Genomic DNA, 19,151 nt, shown 5'->3' with positions numbered 1-19,151 from the left:
ATATTTAAAAAAAAAAAAAAAAAAAAATACACGATGGATTATTATAATTATAAAAATTGCTAAATTACATTAATACCCTTAAAATTTTTAAAAAAATTAATTATTTATTATTATTATTTTTTAATAATTAGCCGGAGATAACCGCTCATATTTAATTATTTTTTTGTTAAAAGATTAAAAAATATTAATATTACTTTTAAAAATTTGTAGATATTTTTTAAACGAGAAAGATATTTTCGAGTATTTTACAAAATTAAAAGAGTATTAATGAAATTTTTAAAAATTTAAGAATATTGTGAAATACTTTTAAGGTTTAAGGGTATGTTTTAAATAAAAAAAATTAAAAAATATTATCGAAACATTTAAAATGGTATTAATATTTTTGTAATAAAGCACTAAATATAAGAGTATTTTAAGCGGTTAAGCTTTTAAATATTTGTTTTTGTGTATTAAAATTTGGTTATATTAAATGTTTCTGAATATTCAAATAAATATTTTTGTGCAAAAAAAAAAAAGTTAACCGACATAAATTAATAACTAAAATATAAGTGGCCAGCCAACACGAGTATAACTACGCAATAATTGACCTAAGTTTGCTCCAGACATTTAACTGAAAAAAAAAAAGATAAAAAAAAGTGAGGATAGTTTGGTAATTCGGTCAAAATATATTAATATATTAGGATAACAACCGCAAATTAGAGCTAAACTAGTACAATTGAGAAAAGAAAAGTGAGGGTAGTTTGGTAATTGACACTATTAACTACCATATTTGTTGTACTAACACAAATTAGCAAAATAATTAATTAGTTAAAGCGCTCCAGTTCTCGAATATTGATGGGCCAAATATCATTGGCGTCGCCGTCCATGAGCCGCCTGGCGATTATGGAGTTCGTAGCTTCAGAAGGATGAAATGAATCCCAAAACACGTACTTCGACCTGTCTACGCACACTCTCGACGGCGGTCCACAGGGAAAAAGACCGCCGTGCCTTCCGGCGATGTGGCAGCACGCCGAGTCGGCATTCTCAAACCCTGTACAAATGCAGCGAAGGAAGCTTTCAATATGTGAAGTGCAGGTATTCGACAAATTATCTCTATGAAAATGCTTTATTCGATGTTCTTTTCGTACCGTATGATGCGTGATTTTGAACTATATCTTGAACGATGTGATACGCATTTGCATAGAGGAAATTAGAATTCTGAAATTGAGCTCCGAGCTCTGTGATTAGACCTCTCAATTGGTTGTTGAATAACTGAGCCATTAGGTTAGGGGAATTTGCACAGTTGCTTCCTAATGAAGGATTTGAATCTCTCTGATATGGAATGCATCCGATTGGTCCGACGTTTACCACTACGATGTTTCTGGCTCCTAGATTGTAGAGTCTCTGCAAGTGATTCGGATACTTTTTTCAGAACTATTTTCGAACGAAGTAATGGAAAAGAGTCGACATGATTTCAGTGAAGTAACGAAGAAAGAGTGTTATTACTGTGAGTTGGAGTCTGTAACTCGAAATCATGGAGCCAACAAACAACTCTGGAGGAATCAACCGGTGTCCTGAATCCGAGAGGACTGGTGTAAAGTAGTTATTAATGAAGTCGTTTGAGCCAATGGTTATGGAGAATATGGAAGTTCTAAGCAAATCCATGGCAGCAGGAAGGCCAATCATGTCGATGATATCTTGTCTGTTGTTTGCAAAGTTATCGACTTGTGCAACCAAATTGATTCGAGCAAGCTTTCCAACACAAATACAAAGTCATTACAACTATAACAAGTACCCATATGTAACCATCCAAGCTCACCGCTAGCAAATATTGTCCATTTTGGTCCGTTACATATCGCCGTCAGCCTCACAATTTTATAACACATCTACTAGAGAGAGGTTTCCACACCCTTATAAGGAATGCTCCGTTCTCCTTTACAACTGATGTGGGACCTCACAATCCACCCCTTTAGGGGCCAGTATCCTCACTGGCACACCGTCCAGTATTTGGCTCTGATACCATTTGTAATAGTCAAAGTCCACCGCTAGTAGATATTTCCCCTTTGGCCAATTACGTATCGTCATCAGTCTCACGGTTTTAAAACGCGTCTACTAGGGAGAGGTTTCCACACATTTATAAGGAATGCTTCGTTCCCCTCTACAACCAATGTGGGACCTCACAATCTTCCCCTTGTGAGCTAGCGTTCTCACTGGCACACCGTCCTAGTGTCTGACTTTGATACCATTTGTAACCGTCCAAGTCTACCGCTAGTAGATATTTCCGCTTTGGCCCGTTACGTATCGCCGTCAGCCTCACGGTTTTAAAACGTGTCTACTAGGGAGAAGTTTCTACACCTTTATAAGGAATGTTTCGTTCCCCTCTACAACCGATGTGTGACCTGACAACATATAAGAAAGAAAGAAGGCATGTAAATATGCACATTCCATCCATGATTTTCCATAGAAAAACATGCTTAACTGGTTACTGCAGAAACTTACAAAGATTTTTCCTGTGTTATTGAAGATTCCAGCTGAACCAGAAGCATAGTTGACGCCACGAAGAATCATGGGTCCAGTCGAGGAAGGCGCCAAGTGCGGGGGAGTGAATGTCTCGAAGCCCAGCTCCTGACCTGGTAAGATGGGAACATAAACATAATAGACATTGAACTCTTGTTTGCTGTCTTTTGTTGATCTTAGTAATGCAATGTAGATCACAAACTTGCCTATTATGTCAACAATGGTTCGCCTGTTGGTGAATCGACCAGTCGGCCATCCGAAATCGATGCCCAGCCATTGGGCACGTTGTTTGCCCGGGAGAGTGATGGAATGTAGTTGTTGTTTCCAACCTCTACCAATGAATCCCCAAACACAAAATTAGCTGTAAAAGCTCTAGAGAAGCGAGTTCCAAACAATGTAAATAGGGTAAAACATAGGATACCCAAAACAGTATTGTTGTTGACAGAAGCAAGTTCCAAACAAGGTAAATAGGGTAAAACATAGGATACCCAAAACAGTATTGTTGTTGACAAAAATGATATCCATTTAGAAACATAGGATACCCAAAACAGTATTGTTGTTGACAAAAATGATATCCATTTAGAAACAGTCTTCAAAGACGAAAAATAGAACAAAAACAGGTTCTTGAGCAAGTAGTGTTCCCTTTTCAAACTTCTTTTGGGTATGTAATGGTTCAAAGCCAGAGATTCAGAAGAGAGCTTAGGATTAGGAAGAAAAGGTAAGTTGAAGGAGAAAAACCATTGAATGCTCTATCACACCTTCACCAACCTTGAGAATATGAGGGACTGCTAATTGTTGAGGGGCTCTTAACTTCCATGGGAGGTCTGATTCGTACTCTGATTATAGCTTAAATGCCTTCTTATTTTCTGTTAAATACCGTACTCTTCTGATAACTTAATAGCATTTATATTTATTCGTCTGAGTTAGTTTATCAAATACTAACTAGCCATTCCCAATATGACCCGTTTGATAATTATTTTGTTTTTAATTTTGTCTATGTTAGTTTATCAATACTAGCTTGCATTATATAAGCTAGTCATTCCCAATATGACCCGTTTGATAATTATTTTGTTTTTAGTTTCGTCTGTGTTAGTTTATCAATACTATCTTGCATTATATAAGTTAGTCATTCCCAATATGACCCGTTTGATAATTATTTTGTTTTTAGTTTCGTCTGTGTTAGTTTATCAATACTAGCTTGCATTATATAAGCTAGTCATTCCCAATATGACCCGTTTGATAATTATTTTGTTTTTAGTTTCGTCTGTGTTAGTTTATCAATACCATCTTGCATTATTAAGCTAGTCATTACAATATGACCCATTTGATAATTATTTTGTTTTTAGTTTCGTCTGTGTTAGTTTATCAATACTAGCTTGCATTATATAAGCTAGTCATTCCCAATATGACCCGTTTGATAATTATTTTATTTTTAGTTTCGTCTTGGTTAGTTTATCAATACTAGCTTGCATTATATAAGCTAGTCATTCCCATATGACCCGTTTGATAATTATTTTGTTATCAATACTAGCTTGCATTATATAAGCTAGTCATTCCCATATGACCCGTTTGATAATTATTTTGTTTTTAGTTTCGTCTGTGTTAGTTTATCAATACTAGTTTGTATTATATAAGCTAGCCATTCCCACTCGTATGACCCGTTTGATAATTATTTTGTTTTTAGTTTTTTGTTCCGAAAAGTTGTACTTATATCTCCTCACTTTCATTACTATAATCTTGCCCTCCTTAAAAACGTTTGAATTTTTAGTTAAATTTCGAACATTTATTTTTATTTTTTTAGTTTTTGAAGCTTTGATTCGGCTTTACTTCTCATTTTCGTTACTGTAATTTTGTCCTCCTCTTCAAAAACATTTGAATTTTTAGTTAAATTTCAAAAACAAAGAATAAAAACCCTGAGCTAAATTTTAAGTTACATTTTATTTTTGTTACTAACTTTGAAGATTTTTATTTATTTATTTATTTATTTTGCTGAACTTTTAATTAAAATATTTAATTTAGGCCTTGAGTTAATAATCAATTTGTTATTGTTTTTCTTTTAATAAATGTTATTGATGTCTGTTAACAAATGAAGATAACCTAGATCTGCCAAACTTAATGCATGGCTAGCCATGGCAGTTGCTCATTTATTACTTTTATAAAAGCAAAATGTATCGTTAAAATGGTGTATCATTCTTGGTCAAATACGATTTTTTTCGAGTTCAACTAAAATACGAGAGTAGATTCTCGAATAGAAAATTTATAATTTAAACCATAAATTTAGTATATTTGTTTCAAAATGATATAACTAGACGGATTAAACATTAGTGATTTTTACTAAAACATCGAACTTTCAAATTATAAAAAGAGAAGTATGAAATTCACGTGTTAAAAAAGTTAAAAAAGGAAAAAATCAATTTATACCCTCGAAATTTGCAAGTAATATCAATTAAAACTTAATAATTATACGATCAAAACCAATGATTCATTAATTTCATTGTTGATTTAAAATCATATGAATAATATTATTCTTTTTAATTAAATAAGTAAAAAATATATATATATATAAACAAATTGGAATGGTAATGGTTTTAACCCTTAATATTAGGGATTATTGTAAAGTTTGGTATACATAATAGATTTTTTTAAATAAAAAAATTAGTTATATTTTATGCATGGTAACAAATTACAAATGTTAATTACATTGATTAATTTTGGAAGGCTAATTTCCTGAAAACTAATTGATTAAAAAAGAAAATGGAAAATGGAAGAAAAAAAAATCTAATAATTGCATTTTGAACCACTAAAATAAACCGTTAAAAAGCCCTCCAAAATTGGAGAATCCTTTCCAACCAACCAATTTCCCACTTTATTTCTCTAACCTTGCGTATTAAATCTCATTCCTCAATCTTCCAAATTCCAATTCATTTCGTTTCATTCCTCAAGAATCGTTCTCTTCCATCTCCAAAATCATGGCTGATTCATCCTCGAATTCCCTATGCAATCCGATTCACATTGCATTCGCAATCGCTTTTGCTCTGTTAATCTCATCTCCGATCGGTTCTTACGGCTTTACTGCGCAAAATGTGATCAATTCGCCGTTGTTGACGAAGAAGATCGCCACAAATCGCACGATCAAGGTTGATATCAACGGAAATGGCGAATTCACGTCCATTCAAGCTGCAGTCGATGCTGTTCCGGAGGGGAATTCGCAGTGGATGATCATCCATGTTAGGAAAGGAATTTACAGGTGATTTCTAGCGTTTTCTCTTCCGGATTCTTACATTGATGTGATAAATTGTTCGTTTGTGTTTTTAATTGACAAAAGAGTGCGTGTTTTTGGCTCTGTAGAGAGAAGGTTCATGTTCCGTCGAGTAAGCCGTACATCTTCTTGAGAGGAAACGGAAAAGGAAGGACGCACATGGTTTGGTCACAGAGCTCTAATGATAACATTGAATCTGCTACTTTTAAAGTCGAAGCCAAACATTTCATTGCTTTTGGAATTAGCTTCAAGGTCTAACATATTTCTCGATTTCTTTGGTGATTTTTGCCTAAATTAGCTTCAAAATGTATTCAGTTATTCCATTGATTTCTCTCTTTTTTCGTTTATTTCTTCTGGAAATTTTCCTATACAGAATGAGGCTCCGACTGGAGTGGCTTACACATCGCAAAATCAGTCGGTAGCGGCATTCATTGCCGCAGATAAAGTCGCATTTTACCATTGTGGATTCTACAGCACTCACAATACGCTGTTCGATTACAAAGGCAGACATTATTATGACGGTTGCTACATTCAAGGCTCAATTGATTTCATCTTTGGCCGCGGCAAATCCGTCTTCCACGTAATTCTTTTCCCTTCCTTTCTCTACTGTTGCTTGCTCTCTGAAGAATTTAGAATACCTTTGGTGTTTTATACATGGAATATTTACAGTTTTCTTAATAACCGTTTCATATTTCATTTGTGAATTCTGGTTTTTAGTTTCTTAAAGCTAAATTTATAAACGTTATTCTTGCTCTTTCCATGTTTGTTCTTCACTTTCTAGTAATGTTTTCAAAACTTATACTTACAAATAGTTTTCAAACATAAGTTTCAGACAACTAAATTTTTTTTTGGTTTAGTTAGAAGATAAGAATTGAAGCATGACAGGATTGTTGGGAGGGAGTCCTACGTTGGCTAATTTAGGGAATGATCATAGCTTTATAAGTAAGGAATACATTGGCTAATTTAGGGAATGATCATAGCTTTATAAGTAAGGAATACATCTCCATTGGTATGAGGTCTTTTGGGAAGCCTAAAGCAAAGTCACGAGACTTTATGCTCAAAGTAGACAATATCATACCATTTGGAGATCCGTGATTCCTAACATGGTATATGAATCATGCCCTCAACTTAGCCATGTCAATAGAATCCTCAAATGTCGAACAAAGAAGTTGTGAGCCTTGAAGGTGTAGTCAAAAGTGACTCAAGTGTCGAACAAATGGTGTACTTTGTTTGAGGACTCCAAAAAAGGAGTCGAGTCTCGATTAAGGGGAGGCAGAGGCAGTTCGATGGCTCCATCAAGGGAGGCTCTATAGTATAGTTTGTTCGAGGGGAGGATTGTTGGGATCATAGGTTTATAAGTGAGGAATACATCTCCATTGGTATGAGACCTTTTGGTAAGTCTAAAGCAAAACGTGCGAGTTTATGCTCAAAGTGAACAATATCATACAATTGTAAAGATCGATAATTCCTCACCGCATGCATATTTGAATTGAAAAAATGATGCAGTGTGTTAAAAACAGGTCAACTTAAGAATTTAGAAGCTCATGTAACCAAGTAATTTCATTATAGTCTAATCTTTCTTCCATTTTTCTTGGTGGGATGTGATGATTTTCCATGAAAAACGATGTTATATTGTTGCTGTGGATGCAGAATTGTGAGATGTTTGTGATTGATGACAAGAGATTGTCGGTCCGTGGTTCAGTCACAGCTCAAAACAGAAAAAGTGCAGATGAGAACAGCGGGTTTGTTTTCATCAGAGGAAAGGTTTACGGAATTGGCGGTGTGTATTTGGGGAGAGCAAAAGGTGCATTTTCCAGAGTCGTTTTTGCTAAGACTTACTTCTCCATGACTGTTCTTCCTGCTGGTTGGACCAATTGGAGCTATTCTGGTGGCACAGAGTAAGCACTCCCTCTCTCCCCCATTTACGCGTTTATAATTACTAAATTGCTAGGAATCACGTACCATGCTGTGATATTGTCTACTTTGAGCATAAGTTCTCATACTAATAGAGATATATTCCTTACTTATAAACCTACGATCATCCTCTAAATTAGCCAACGTGAGACTCCCTCCCAACAATTCTCAACATGAACCTATTCTTTAACTAGTTGAATTATGTTTGATTTAGTCGTTTACTGAACTAATAGGAATCACGAACCTCCATAATAGTATGGTACTTTTCACTTTGAACATAAGCTCTCATGACTTTGTTTTTTTGTTTTCCCAAACGCTCTCATGCCAATTGAGATATATTCCTTACTTATAAATCCACGATCATCCTCTAAAGTAGCCAACGTGGGACTCCCTCTCTATAATTCTCAACATGAACTAGTGTTTAACAAGTTGAATTATGTTTGATTTAGCCGATTACTGAACTATTAGGAATCACAAACCTCCATAATAGTATGATACTTTCCCCTTTGAACATAAACTCTCGTGACTTTGTTTTTTGTTTTTCCAAACCTCATGTCAATTGAGATATATTCCTTACTTATAAATTCATGATCATCATCTAAATTAGTCAAGATAAAACTCCCTCCCAACGGAAAAAATGGTTGCAAACTAGTGTTTTTGTAAGTTCAACCAGTGTTTTTGTTACAGGAATCTGTATCATTCAGAATATGATTGCCATGGACCAGGAGCAGAAAAAGGGAACCGAGCACCATGGGCCAAACAGCTAACTGACAAGGAAGCTGACCAGTTCATGGACATCAGCTTTATTGAAGGGGCCGATTGGCTTCCTGCATGGCTATAAGCAAAAAACAAAACAAAAAAAAGGCTAAGCTAATTCACTCCTCTCGCTAGTCCTTCACTCCTTTATTTTTATAAATTTACGGTCTATTCGGGTAATTTTTCCAAGCTATTTCGCAAAGATTCTTAAAACTATTTGTTCCAATGAGACGAAATATTGAATTCAAATTCTCTTTTTTTTTTTTTAAATCTTTTTCTGTTTATCTTATTACGTAGAATTGGAAGTACAAATAGGTAGTGGTCTTTGCATGAGCATTTTCTGGTGGCTGCATGCATATTAGCTTTGTAAATATATTGGGAAAATTTCCAGGACTTTGGGAGTATCTATATCTACTCCCTTTTTTAGCATCATATTTGATGTGGTCTGATTTTAGACTCTGCCACCGAATCCTCCACCTGAACCGCCACCAAAGCCTCCTCCTCCACCTGCTCCGCCTCCAAATCCACCTCCTTTACCACCTCCAAAACCTCCTCCTACTCCGCCCCCATGGCCTCCTCCGAAACCACCTCCTGCTCCCCCGCCAGCTCCGCCTCCAAACCCCCCTCCCGCTCCTCCACCAGCTCCGCCTCCAAATCCACCTCCTTTACCACCTCCAAAACCTCCTCCTACTCCGCCCCCATGGCCTCCTCCGAAACCACCTCCTGCTCCCCCGCCAGCTCCGCCTCCAAACCCCCCTCCCGCTCCTCCACCAGCTCCGCCTCCAAATCCACCTCCTTTACCACCTCCAAAACCTCCTCCTACTCCGCCCCCATGGCCTCCTCCGAAACCACCTCCTGCTCCCCCGCCAGCTCCGCCTCCAAACCCCCCTCCCGCTCCTCCACCAGCTCCGCCTCCAAATCCACCTCCTTTACCACCTCCAAAACCTCCTCCTACTCCGCCCCCATGGCCTCCTCCGAAACCACCTCCTGCTCCCCCGCCAGCTCCGCCTCCAAACCCCCCTCCCGCTCCTCCACCAGCTCCGCCTCCAAATCCACCTCCTTTACCACCTCCAAAACCTCCTCCTACTCCGCCCCCATGGCCTCCTCCGAAACCACCTCCTGCTCCCCCGCCAGCTCCGCCTCCAAACCCCCCTCCCGCTCCTCCACCAGCTCCGCCTCCAAATCCACCTCCTTTACCACCTCCAAAACCTCCTCCTACTCCGCCCCCATGGCCTCCTCCGAAACCACCTCCTGCTCCCCCGCCAGCTCCGCCTCCAAACCCCCCTCCCGCTCCTCCACCAGCTCCGCCTCCAAATCCACCTCCTTTACCACCTCCAAAACCTCCTCCTACTCCGCCCCCATGGCCTCCTCCGAAACCACCTCCTGCTCCCCCGCCAGCTCCGCCTCCAAACCCCCCTCCCGCTCCTCCACCAGCTCCGCCTCCAAATCCACCTCCTTTACCACCTCCAAAACCTCCTCCTACTCCGCCCCCATGGCCTCCTCCGAAACCACCTCCTGCTCCCCCGCCAGCTCCGCCTCCAAACCCCCCTCCCGCTCCTCCACCAGCTCCGCCTCCAAATCCACCTCCTTTACCACCTCCAAAACCTCCTCCTACTCCGCCCCCATGGCCTCCTCCGAAACCACCTCCTGCTCCCCCGCCAGCTCCGCCTCCAAACCCCCCTCCCGCTCCTCCACCAGCTCCGCCTCCAAATCCACCTCCTTTACCACCTCCAAAACCTCCTCCTACTCCGCCCCCATGGCCTCCTCCGAAACCACCTCCTGCTCCCCCGCCAGCTCCGCCTCCAAACCCCCCTCCCGCTCCTCCACCAGCTCCGCCTCCAAATCCACCTCCTTTACCACCTCCAAAACCTCCTCCTACTCCGCCCCCATGGCCTCCTCCGAAACCACCTCCTGCTCCCCCGCCAGCTCCGCCTCCAAACCCCCCTCCCGCTCCTCCACCAGCTCCGCCTCCAAATCCACCTCCTTTACCACCTCCAAAACCTCCTCCTACTCCGCCCCCATGGCCTCCTCCGAAACCACCTCCTGCTCCCCCGCCAGCTCCGCCTCCAAACCCCCCTCCCGCTCCTCCACCAGCTCCGCCTCCAAATCCACCTCCTTTACCACCTCCAAAACCTCCTCCTACTCCGCCCCCATGGCCTCCTCCGAAACCACCTCCTGCTCCCCCGCCAGCTCCGCCTCCAAACCCCCCTCCCGCTCCTCCACCAGCTCCGCCTCCAAATCCACCTCCCGCTCCCCCTCCATGGCCACCTCCGAAACCGCCTCCTGCTCCACCTCCTGCTCCGCCTCCAAACCCACCTCCTGCTCCGCCTCCTGCTCCACCTCCCGCTCCGCCTCCAAATCCACCTCCTTTACCACCTCCGAAACCACCTCCCGCTCCCCCACCAGCTCCGCCTCCAAAACCACCGCCTGCTCCGCCACCAGCTCCACCTCCAAATCCACCTCCTTTACCACCTCCAAATCCACCTCCAGCTCCGCCTCCTAATCCACCTCCACCTCCTAATCCACCTCCCCCTCCAATTCCGCCGCCATGGCCACCTCCGAATCCACCTCCAGCTCCGCCTCCTAATCCACCGCCGCCTCCTAATCCACCTCCACCTCCTAATCCACCGCCATGCCCACCTCCAAAACCACCACCAAGGCCACCTCCAGCTCCAGCTCCACCTCCAAACCCACCACCAGCACCACCGCCAAGACCACCACCAAGCGTCTCCTTCTCCAACTTCCGGCTTTCAGCAAATCCCACAATCAGAAATGCCAGAACAAGAGCCAAGGCTCCAACCTTGTAAGTGAGTTTGGCCATACTCTTTTAAGTTAGGAGTATAGCTCACTTTTTGAATGCACAATAATGCATTGTAGAGATTATTGTTAGTATTTATAGCGAGAGAAGTGCAGGCAGGGGAACAGCATTAATGCATGCAGTTGAGACTCCTCTTGTTTGACTGTTTTAGTTGGTTGGGACACTCTTTAGAACTTAATGAAATGCCTAAATTTTCAACTTAGGGGCCGTTGAGTTCCTTAATTTGCTTGGCTCCACCTCTCATCTGCTAACCGATTTTACAGCACAGATCCATCCATTTTCCTGTATTTGCACAAAAAGTCCTCCTCCAATGCCCCACTTGGTCCCATCTGAGCCACGGACTCTCAGTTTTCTTTGAATTATTCATAGACCCAATTATGCATGGGTTAGATTTGTGGAAAGTCATCATTCCAATACACACTTCATGGTTTTCATGATCCCCTAGTGACCCACTTGCTTGTGTATGTCTGTCACGGCTATGCGGGTACCTATCTATATTTAAGATAAGATAAGATTGTAATCGATATTTTATCTATTGGTTTAGTTTTTTTTAGTGGAACAGATTTATCGAATATATGTATCTAAACCAATTGAACTATGCTCGAACTTTTGTAATTGATGTTTTATCTATTGTCTAGGTTTTTTTTTAATAAAACAAATTAAAAAATGTTACACGTCATAAAGTTACCCTAAATTTAAGTACCTAATAAGATATTAAATGTTTGATAACTTTCTATATTTAAGATTGCAATGGATGCTTTATCTATTGGTCTAGTTCTCTTTTTCTAAATGAATAGGCACGGACCCATCTTGATATGGTTTTTTTTTTAGTGAAACAAATTCGAGCACACATATCTAAATCAATTGAATTATATCAACTTTTTCTATTAAAGAAAAATGGTTGAGTCCAATTTTTCAAAATTAATTACTCAGTGTATTAAATGTTTGATAAGATTTAAATGTGAATAATGTCTACTTCTCCAAATTTAATTATCCAGTAAAATATTAAATGTTTATATGATTTAAATGGGTATAATGTCTACTTCTCTAAATTTAATTATGAAGTAAAATATTAAATATTTATAGGATTTAAATGTGAATAATGTCTCCTCCAAATTTAATCATCCAGTAAAATATTAAATGTTTAAAAAGATTTAAATATGGAATAATGTCCACTTGATTGAATCAATTATCCTTCATTATATTGGATTTCAATCTGTCCATAAAATTTTTTGTAGACTATAGGAATAATAATTATTCACTGTTTAATTGGTTTTTAATTCTTTCCAAATTTAAAATTTATTTAGGGATGTAAATGAAGTAGGATGGGGACAAAATTGAGCATCCCCACCCTCTCCCGGTAAAATTCACTGTTTATCTTTTGGAACTGAATAAAGTTCCCTATAGAAAATTCTTAGGGATCAGGTCCCATACAAAAATATTCCCTGTTCGTGATTTTTAAAATCTTTTTTTAATACAAAGATTACATTTCAATCGTTAATTCTCAATGAATATTTACTATTTAGAGATAATTCTTGAACTTTTATTAGAAAAAATACAAAATATCTCATGAAATTATACATATATATTTATAAAAAAATCTTGTAGGAGCAAGAGAATGGATTTCGGTTTCCATTTTTGTCTAGCTAATACGAAAATTTTACTCCCATTTTGTAAGATCCTACGTCGGTTGGAAAGGGGAACGAAACATTTTTGTGTGTAAATCTCTTCTTAATAGATACATTCTAAAATTGTGAGGTTGACGATGATATATAATAGGCCAAAGCGGACAATATTTACTAGCGATGGCCTCGAGCTGTTACAAATAGTATCAAAGGTAGACAACGAGTGGTGTACCAGCGAGAACGCTAGCCCCTAAGGGGGGTGGATTGTGAGATCCCACATCGGTTGAAGAAGGGAACAAAACATTCCTTAGTGGAGAAATCTCACCCTAGTAAACACGTTTTAAAACTCTGAGACTGGCCCTAAGCCCTAAACCCTAAACCCTAAACCCTAAACCCTAAACACTAAACACTACGTAACCGGCAAAACAAACCATATCTAAAATAAAATAAACAAACAAAATAAATAGCTTTTTCTTAAAAAAAATAACAATAAACAAACAAACAAGAAGAAAAAAATAAATAGCCTTTTCTTTAAAAAAATAACAATAAACAAACAAACAAGAAGAAAAAAATAACATAAAATAAACTCTACAATGAGTTCATAATTCATTCAGTGATGCAAATTTACTTCAGACCCTTCAAAATTACCATTCATTGTTCAGAGCAATAACTTAAAAATCTCAAAATATTCATTCTCCCTTTCCTATAAGCCAGCAGCTCAAATAGTACTTCATAATATTACAGAAGAAATGGTAAGAACAGAGGGAATTGAAGATGCAACTCAACTTAACCACAACAGAACCTTCAAATCCTCTAATACAACAATCTCTAACAGCAACAAGGACAATTCTATAGTACCTAATAGCACTAGCAGCATCTCATCTAGAACAAGCAGGTCAGTGAAGTGATGTACATAAAACAGTCTTTATTATTCGCCTACTAATTATATCACACGGCCTCGACGACATGTAAGTTCAGAGCTCGGCTTATGAACAATGACTCGAAAATTACACAAGTATCTTATGTTAATGGGGGAAAGTTTGTAAGGGGTCGAAGAAACTAACCGACGTCGTTTAGGCCTCTCTCTGTCAAGGGGAGTTCGAGAGTGATCAAGAAATAACACCTTTCAGACTCTCTGATGTACTGGACTTCACCATTCATGAGCTTCAATATCTTTCTGCACATGCTTAAGCCTAAGCCTTCTTGAGTCACCCATCTGCCACTATGAAACATGTCCTGAACCAACTCAGGTGGTAGACCTTCCCCAGGGCATACAATCCTTCGTCATAATAACATATGTTAGCCTTTTGCTTTTGGAACTAATGTTTTTCTCCTTTTTTTTTATTTTTTATTTTTATAATAAAGAGCTTTCGTAGAACAAAATGAAAAGAATATACACATACAAAAATGAAAAAGAAAAAACAAGAGACCCAAAAGCTACAGAAAAGATCTAATAATTGAAGTCCTTATAAGTATTAAATCTCATCTGCTGATCAGATCTCTAAAATGTTTGAGGATGGTCGAGTATTATTGGGAGGGAGTTCTACCATGGCTAATTAAAGGGAACTATCTCTATTGATATGAAGCCTTTTGGGGAAACCGAAAGCAAAGCCACGAGAGTTTATGCTCAAAGTGGAAAATATCATACCATTGTGGAGGGTCTGTGATTCCTATATGGTATCAAAGTCATGCCATTAACTTAATCATGCTAATAGAATCCTAAAGTGTCGAACAAAGGGTGTACTTTGTTTGAGGGCTCCAGAGAAAGGAGTCAAGCCTTGATTAAGGGGAGACTGTTCGAGGACTACATAGATTTTGGGGGAGACTCTATGATGTATTTTGTTCAAAGGGAGGATTGTTGAGCATCGTTGGGAGGGAGTCCCACGTTGGCTAATTAAGGGGAAGATCTAAAGAATACTATCTCCCTTGGTATGAGACCTTTTGGGAAAACTGAAAGCAGAGTTACGAGAGCTTATGCTCAAAGTGGGCAATATCACACCATTGTGGAAGTCCGTGATTCCTAACATAAAAATCCTATCGAAACTAATAATATTGTTGAAACAAGGAAATAGAACTATGCATTTACATCATGTTCTTTCGTTCAGTTTTCAGTATCTTCAGCTCAAACATATGTGAAGAATGATTGGATGTTAAAATACCTGAATTCAGTGTGTGCAAGAGTATGTCCATCTGGATTTTGCTTCAGGAATGGACAGACACGTATTTCTACCCAACCTTCTGGAGAGGGTGCGTAACGGACCATATTCAACAAGAAATCAGCTAAGACTTGTTGAATCCTCATTTGATCGCCATAGACAGCCATAGTCTTTACTTCTTCTGGTATATCACGGATCAGCTGTAAGTTCCTTTCTCTGAGGAGTATCATTACTTGGCTAACAACAGCATTGATAACACTTCCCAATAAGAACTCCCCCTTCTCAAGTTCCATCGTACTGATTACAAGAACAATCAGAAAATTAGCAATCACTTGTCGAGACATATGATTAACTAAGGAGAATGATGTACATGAATCCAAAAAAGCAAGCAGAATAGAAACAATTTAGAATAAAGATAACTTGGTACTTGTTTCAAGATTTTCATCCAGTTGGTAATAATAGAAGACTAGAAGAAAATTCCTCAATTCTACACAAAACAAATGGACTTCTTTGTTACCTCTTCAATATTAGGTGTACATTGTTCTTAGTGGCAGATTGACCATTAAGGAAGAAACACAGAAATGTTACTAGATCAGTTGCAGCCATGGCATTTCCCCCATCACCCAGGATTTCCTGGTTTAATCCAAATAAGGATGTTCTTATGATTGACAACATCTAATTATATACAGATGCAGCCAGGTAAGTAATGAAACTGTCCCAAAACTAAAGCACAAACCAAATAATTACCAAAAGAAGATAACTAATGTACCCCGCATAGGTTACAGACTCTCTGACAACCATTCCAAAGATGAATCAAATAAGTTTTCCGTTCAAGAATGTAAATTCAATTGAATGCAACAAAAGATGCTATAAAAGACTTATGATTGTTAAAGAACCACTTACCCATCATCAATGCATTCCAAATCCATATCTTCTATAATCTTCAACATCTGCTTTTCACAAGCAACACTGGTCTCGAGGAACTGTTTTTGATCTTCACTCAAATCTGTAGCCTCCAAAAGTGAGTTAGTGAAGCGTATACCACTCAAAGGACTCTTCACTTCCTGGCAAATGTAAGCCAGCTCTTTCATCCTAGCGAACCGGTTCTTCTCCTGTTGCCTCTGCATTCTAAGAGTTTGCTGCAATTCAGGACTAGCTATCTGTAAGAAGCAGAAAGCTCCAACAATCTGACCCTCCATATTCATCCTCTTATTTGCTGTTAGGAGAGCTTGCACATATTTCCCCTTTTTGTCATAAAAAGAAAAGGGGTATTTTTCATTGTCCTGCCCACCAATTGCACTGTGCAAGACAATCATAAATTTGGTCAATGCATCTGGACCCTTCAGTCGACAACAACTTCCAAAAACTTCTCCTACTAGCATTTTTCCAATTATCTCCTCTTTGGACCATCCAGTGAGCTTTTCCATGGCGGTATTCCATTCTGAGCAACATGTATTGTCGTCTGAAGCAAATATTGGAGGGATAAGAGGATTTGGACTATGAACGATTGCTTTGTAATCACCTTGTATGCTAATAAATTTGTCCATGAACACTTTTTGGCAGGTAACATCTTGACCAACAAAACAAACGCCAACTATATTATCGGTGTAGTCCCTGCTAGAGCAAGCATTTACAACCACAAAAATTGGCGTTCTTTGATCTTCCGGCCCAAATGTCTTCATTTTTATCTCTACATTTTTGTCTTCTTCACCTGCATTTTGCCAACAAGTGCAATTTTCCATATTTACTTTCTCAAGAAACTATAAATGCACCCACATATGTGATAGAACCCAAATCTATTGCAATATAAAAAAAATAAGAGAGCTACAAGATAAACCATGTAATTTAAGGTACTTACCTTTTAAAGCCCGGGAAACAAGTTTGTCGACTGTTTCTTCAGATTCTTTATACACAAGATCACGAACTAAGGATTTCCCCATAGCTTCCTCAGCTGCAAGCCCAGTCAACTCAGCTATCTTCGCGTTCCATCCATTGATATGACCATCGGCATCTACAGCAAAGATAGGGGCAGTTGCAGTCTCAATTAACCTGACCATTTCTCTTGCAACTGAGCTGAGCTCGTCGATCCCTTGCAAGTCAAGATCCCCTAGTTGAGGGTGCACAACTGCCTTTGAAGTCATTGCCACATCTTCCTTAAATGAGTCTCGCAGAATAAGCTGCAATGAGTGAATTGCATCCATTTCTGCATTCTCCCATGGTAAACTACGGGATTTTACAACTTCCAAGAATGCCTTGAATGATGAACGTGGATGCATTCTTTGACCATCGTCCTTATCCTCTGGGTGATGCTTTGCGCCACCCCATTTGATCTCTTTTGCTGTATGTGATCGGAACCAAAATAGCAAATCCCTTTTTGTGATGTAAGCAACAGCCATTCCACAAACTGCATCACCTAGCAAGGCTGCCCCTGGATATCCAGCATCACCCAAGCTATCTGTACTTAAACCAGTTGAATCTCCATGGAAAGCCAACAACCATTCCACAATATCCTTTATTTCGGCCTCGGTTGGCGTAACACCCAGAGGGTAATATTTCCCTTGATAGTAGAGAGCTGCCCCATCACACTTTACTAGGTCCATGATGCTTGGACTCTGTGTAACAATCCCAGTTGGGGAATCACGAAGAAGCATGTCACACAAGAGAGTTTGAGTCCTCAAAACATGTTTCTCAGACATCTGTGAAGCCAACTGCAATTCCATATTCAGTTGAAGCCCAAAGGCTTGCATTAGAAACTCACAGGCATACCGAAGCGGGAACGGAATACACCGAGCAGAAGTATGGTGGCATACAACCAAACCCCAAAGCCTTGTTGAGTTTTGCCCGCCAATAGCTTCATCATCATTACCATTGATAATAACTGCCATTGCTAACGAAGCAATGGAGCCCATATTGGCCATATACTGAGCATGGCAGCCATGGGGAGCACGAAGAGTTGAACCCACCAAGCATAGATGTTGCATAAGCCCTGGCTCCTGAATTACACGAACTGGAGAGGCATTGCAATCAACGATCATCCTAACACGGTTTTGCTTAAACAAAAATCTTGATGCCTGAGGAATATCAGTAGAAGGATAATGCAATCCAATGTATGGCTCTAAGTCAGCCCTCTTGCTTTCAGCCACAACCTCACCATGCTCATCCTCATGAAATTTATACACCATAACCCTATCATATCCAGTAAGCTCCCTAACACTCTCAACCACAGTATCACACAACAGTTTAATATCTCCACCAGGGAGTGATTGCAACTGAGAAATAGCACGTACCGCAAGTTTTTGCGATTGGACTGCGCCAGCAATAGAAAGGGCAGGATCCTCCGTTCTTGCAGGCTCCAAATCAATCACAATTCCCACATCAATCCTATGCAAAATTGCGTAAAAAGGCTTACCAGAATTCTTGGAATGAATCCAAACAGGGTTCAACAAAGTGATTTCTCGCGCCCCAAATGCCTTCTCGAGCAGAATTGCACTGTTGGAAGTGAACAAATTCCGTACATCAGTCCCAATTGTGAGGATCTCAGGCTTTTCAAGACTCGGCACTGATTGGGGAGTTAAACCGAGCAATTCCCTAGCGTTCTCACTGTATGCAATAACCCGAAAACTAGCCTCATCTATGGCTATCATACATCCAAAGGGCTGGATATGGCCGCCTCTTTGAATCTTCGACAAATAAGCAGTAATTTGCTGCTCCGGCACAGATTGCGTCGAAGTTCTTATAGATTGTGAGTAGTCAAAAGATTTCCCAGACTCACCTGACTGCTCGAACACCGCGTGAAGACGAGCATCGGCTGTGTACTGCGCTATGGCTTTGTTGATAGAATCTGTACGGTGAGATCGGAAATTGCTGGTATTCGTGTTCGAGGACTGTGCTTGTTGTTGATGCCAATGCGTCGCTCGATTACTGGAAACCATTTTCTTCACAACAAAATTCTTTCCACTAACTTTCACTTACTTACACAAATTCTTCAAATCCAAACCAACGATTCTCGTTTCAGTACCGGCAGCGACGGAGCTAAGAAAGCAGGATTCTCCGGCGAACAGCAAGGCATCAAACAAACCAAAAAAAAAAAAAAAAAAAAAAAAAAAAAAAAAAAAAAAAAAAAAAAA

At 39.6% G+C, this 19,151-nt stretch overlaps 4 protein-coding genes across 13 annotated transcripts; 1 reads left to right on the top strand and 3 right to left on the bottom strand.

The window, feature by feature from the left end:
* Positions 1-803: 803 nt before the first annotated feature.
* On the bottom strand, positions 804-3,446 carry LOC111458001 (GDSL esterase/lipase At4g16230-like). The gene is given in 8 exon segments (XM_023100481.1): positions 804-1,030; positions 1,128-1,383; positions 1,486-1,731; positions 2,479-2,609; positions 2,703-2,769; positions 2,772-3,086; positions 3,235-3,332; positions 3,440-3,446. Coding segments are annotated over 8 exon segments (1,347 nt in total).
* A 1,825-nt stretch (positions 3,447-5,271) lies between these two features.
* LOC111457552 (probable pectinesterase 67) lies at positions 5,272-8,674 on the top strand. Its single transcript, XM_023099818.1, has 5 exons — positions 5,272-5,743; positions 5,845-6,007; positions 6,129-6,335; positions 7,406-7,653; positions 8,357-8,674. The coding sequence occupies exons 1-5, from the start codon at positions 5,466-5,468 to the stop codon at positions 8,508-8,510; spliced, it is 1,050 nt and encodes a 349-aa protein (XP_022955586.1). The 5' UTR covers positions 5,272-5,465; the 3' UTR covers positions 8,511-8,674.
* A 6-nt stretch (positions 8,675-8,680) lies between these two features.
* Positions 8,681-11,607, bottom strand: LOC111457550 (glycine-rich cell wall structural protein-like). Of its 10 annotated transcripts, XM_023099817.1 has the most exons (4): positions 10,970-11,600; positions 10,910-10,933; positions 9,074-10,717; positions 8,681-8,941 (listed from the first exon to the last, which is right to left on the bottom strand). In XM_023099817.1, the coding sequence occupies exons 1-4, from the start codon at positions 11,244-11,246 to the stop codon at positions 8,877-8,879; spliced, it is 2,010 nt and encodes a 669-aa protein (XP_022955585.1). In that variant the 5' UTR covers positions 11,247-11,600; the 3' UTR covers positions 8,681-8,876. The 10 variants fall into 10 exon arrangements, with proteins under 10 accessions (XP_022955585.1, XP_022955580.1, XP_022955578.1 ...); XM_023099812.1 differs by having other exon boundaries at positions 9,074-11,005; positions 11,090-11,607; XM_023099810.1 differs by having other exon boundaries at positions 9,074-11,005; positions 11,042-11,606.
* Positions 11,608-13,535: 1,928 nt separating this feature from the next.
* Positions 13,536-19,143, bottom strand: LOC111457549 (phytochrome B-like). Its single transcript, XM_023099806.1, has 4 exons — positions 16,883-19,143; positions 15,928-16,735; positions 15,028-15,321; positions 13,536-14,147 (listed from the first exon to the last, which is right to left on the bottom strand). The coding sequence occupies exons 1-4, from the start codon at positions 18,954-18,956 to the stop codon at positions 13,928-13,930; spliced, it is 3,396 nt and encodes a 1,131-aa protein (XP_022955574.1). The 5' UTR covers positions 18,957-19,143; the 3' UTR covers positions 13,536-13,927.
* Between the last annotated feature and the right edge of the window lie 8 nt (positions 19,144-19,151).

The sequence above is a fragment of the Cucurbita moschata genome, unplaced genomic scaffold, assembly GCF_002738365.1.
Source record: "Cucurbita moschata cultivar Rifu unplaced genomic scaffold, Cmos_1.0 Cmo_Scf00020, whole genome shotgun sequence".
In the NCBI taxonomy this organism is placed as follows: domain Eukaryota; kingdom Viridiplantae; phylum Streptophyta; class Magnoliopsida; order Cucurbitales; family Cucurbitaceae; genus Cucurbita; species Cucurbita moschata.
The sequence above is the reverse complement of the archived record's forward strand: the minus strand, read 5'-3'. Positions and strand labels throughout refer to the sequence as shown.

Coding starts and splice junctions, on each gene's coding strand:
- LOC111457552 (XM_023099818.1), top strand. CDS start 5,466: ATGGCTGATTCATCCTCGAATTCCCTATGCAATCCGATTCACATTGCA. Junction 6,008..6,128: donor CTTTTGGAATTAGCTTCAAG/GTCTAACATATT, acceptor TTTCCTATACAG/AATGAGGCTCCGACTGGAGT. Junction 7,654..8,356: donor AGCTATTCTGGTGGCACAGA/GTAAGCACTCCC, acceptor TTTTTGTTACAG/GAATCTGTATCATTCAGAAT.
- LOC111457550 (XM_023099807.1), bottom strand. CDS start 11,246: ATGGCCAAACTCACTTACAAGGTTGGAGCCTTGGCTCTTGTTCTGGCA. Junction 8,942..9,073: donor TAAAGGAGGTGGATTTGGAG/GCGGAGCTGGTG, acceptor GTGGATTTGGAG/GCGGAGCAGGTGGAGGAGGA.
- LOC111457549 (XM_023099806.1), bottom strand. CDS start 18,956: ATGGTTTCCAGTAATCGAGCGACGCATTGGCATCAACAACAAGCACAG. Junction 16,736..16,882: donor TGTTTCCCGGGCTTTAAAAG/GTAAGTACCTTA, acceptor GGCAAAATGCAG/GTGAAGAAGACAAAAATGTA. Junction 14,148..15,027: donor CTTGCACACACTGAATTCAG/GTATTTTAACAT, acceptor ATTATGACGAAG/GATTGTATGCCCTGGGGAAG.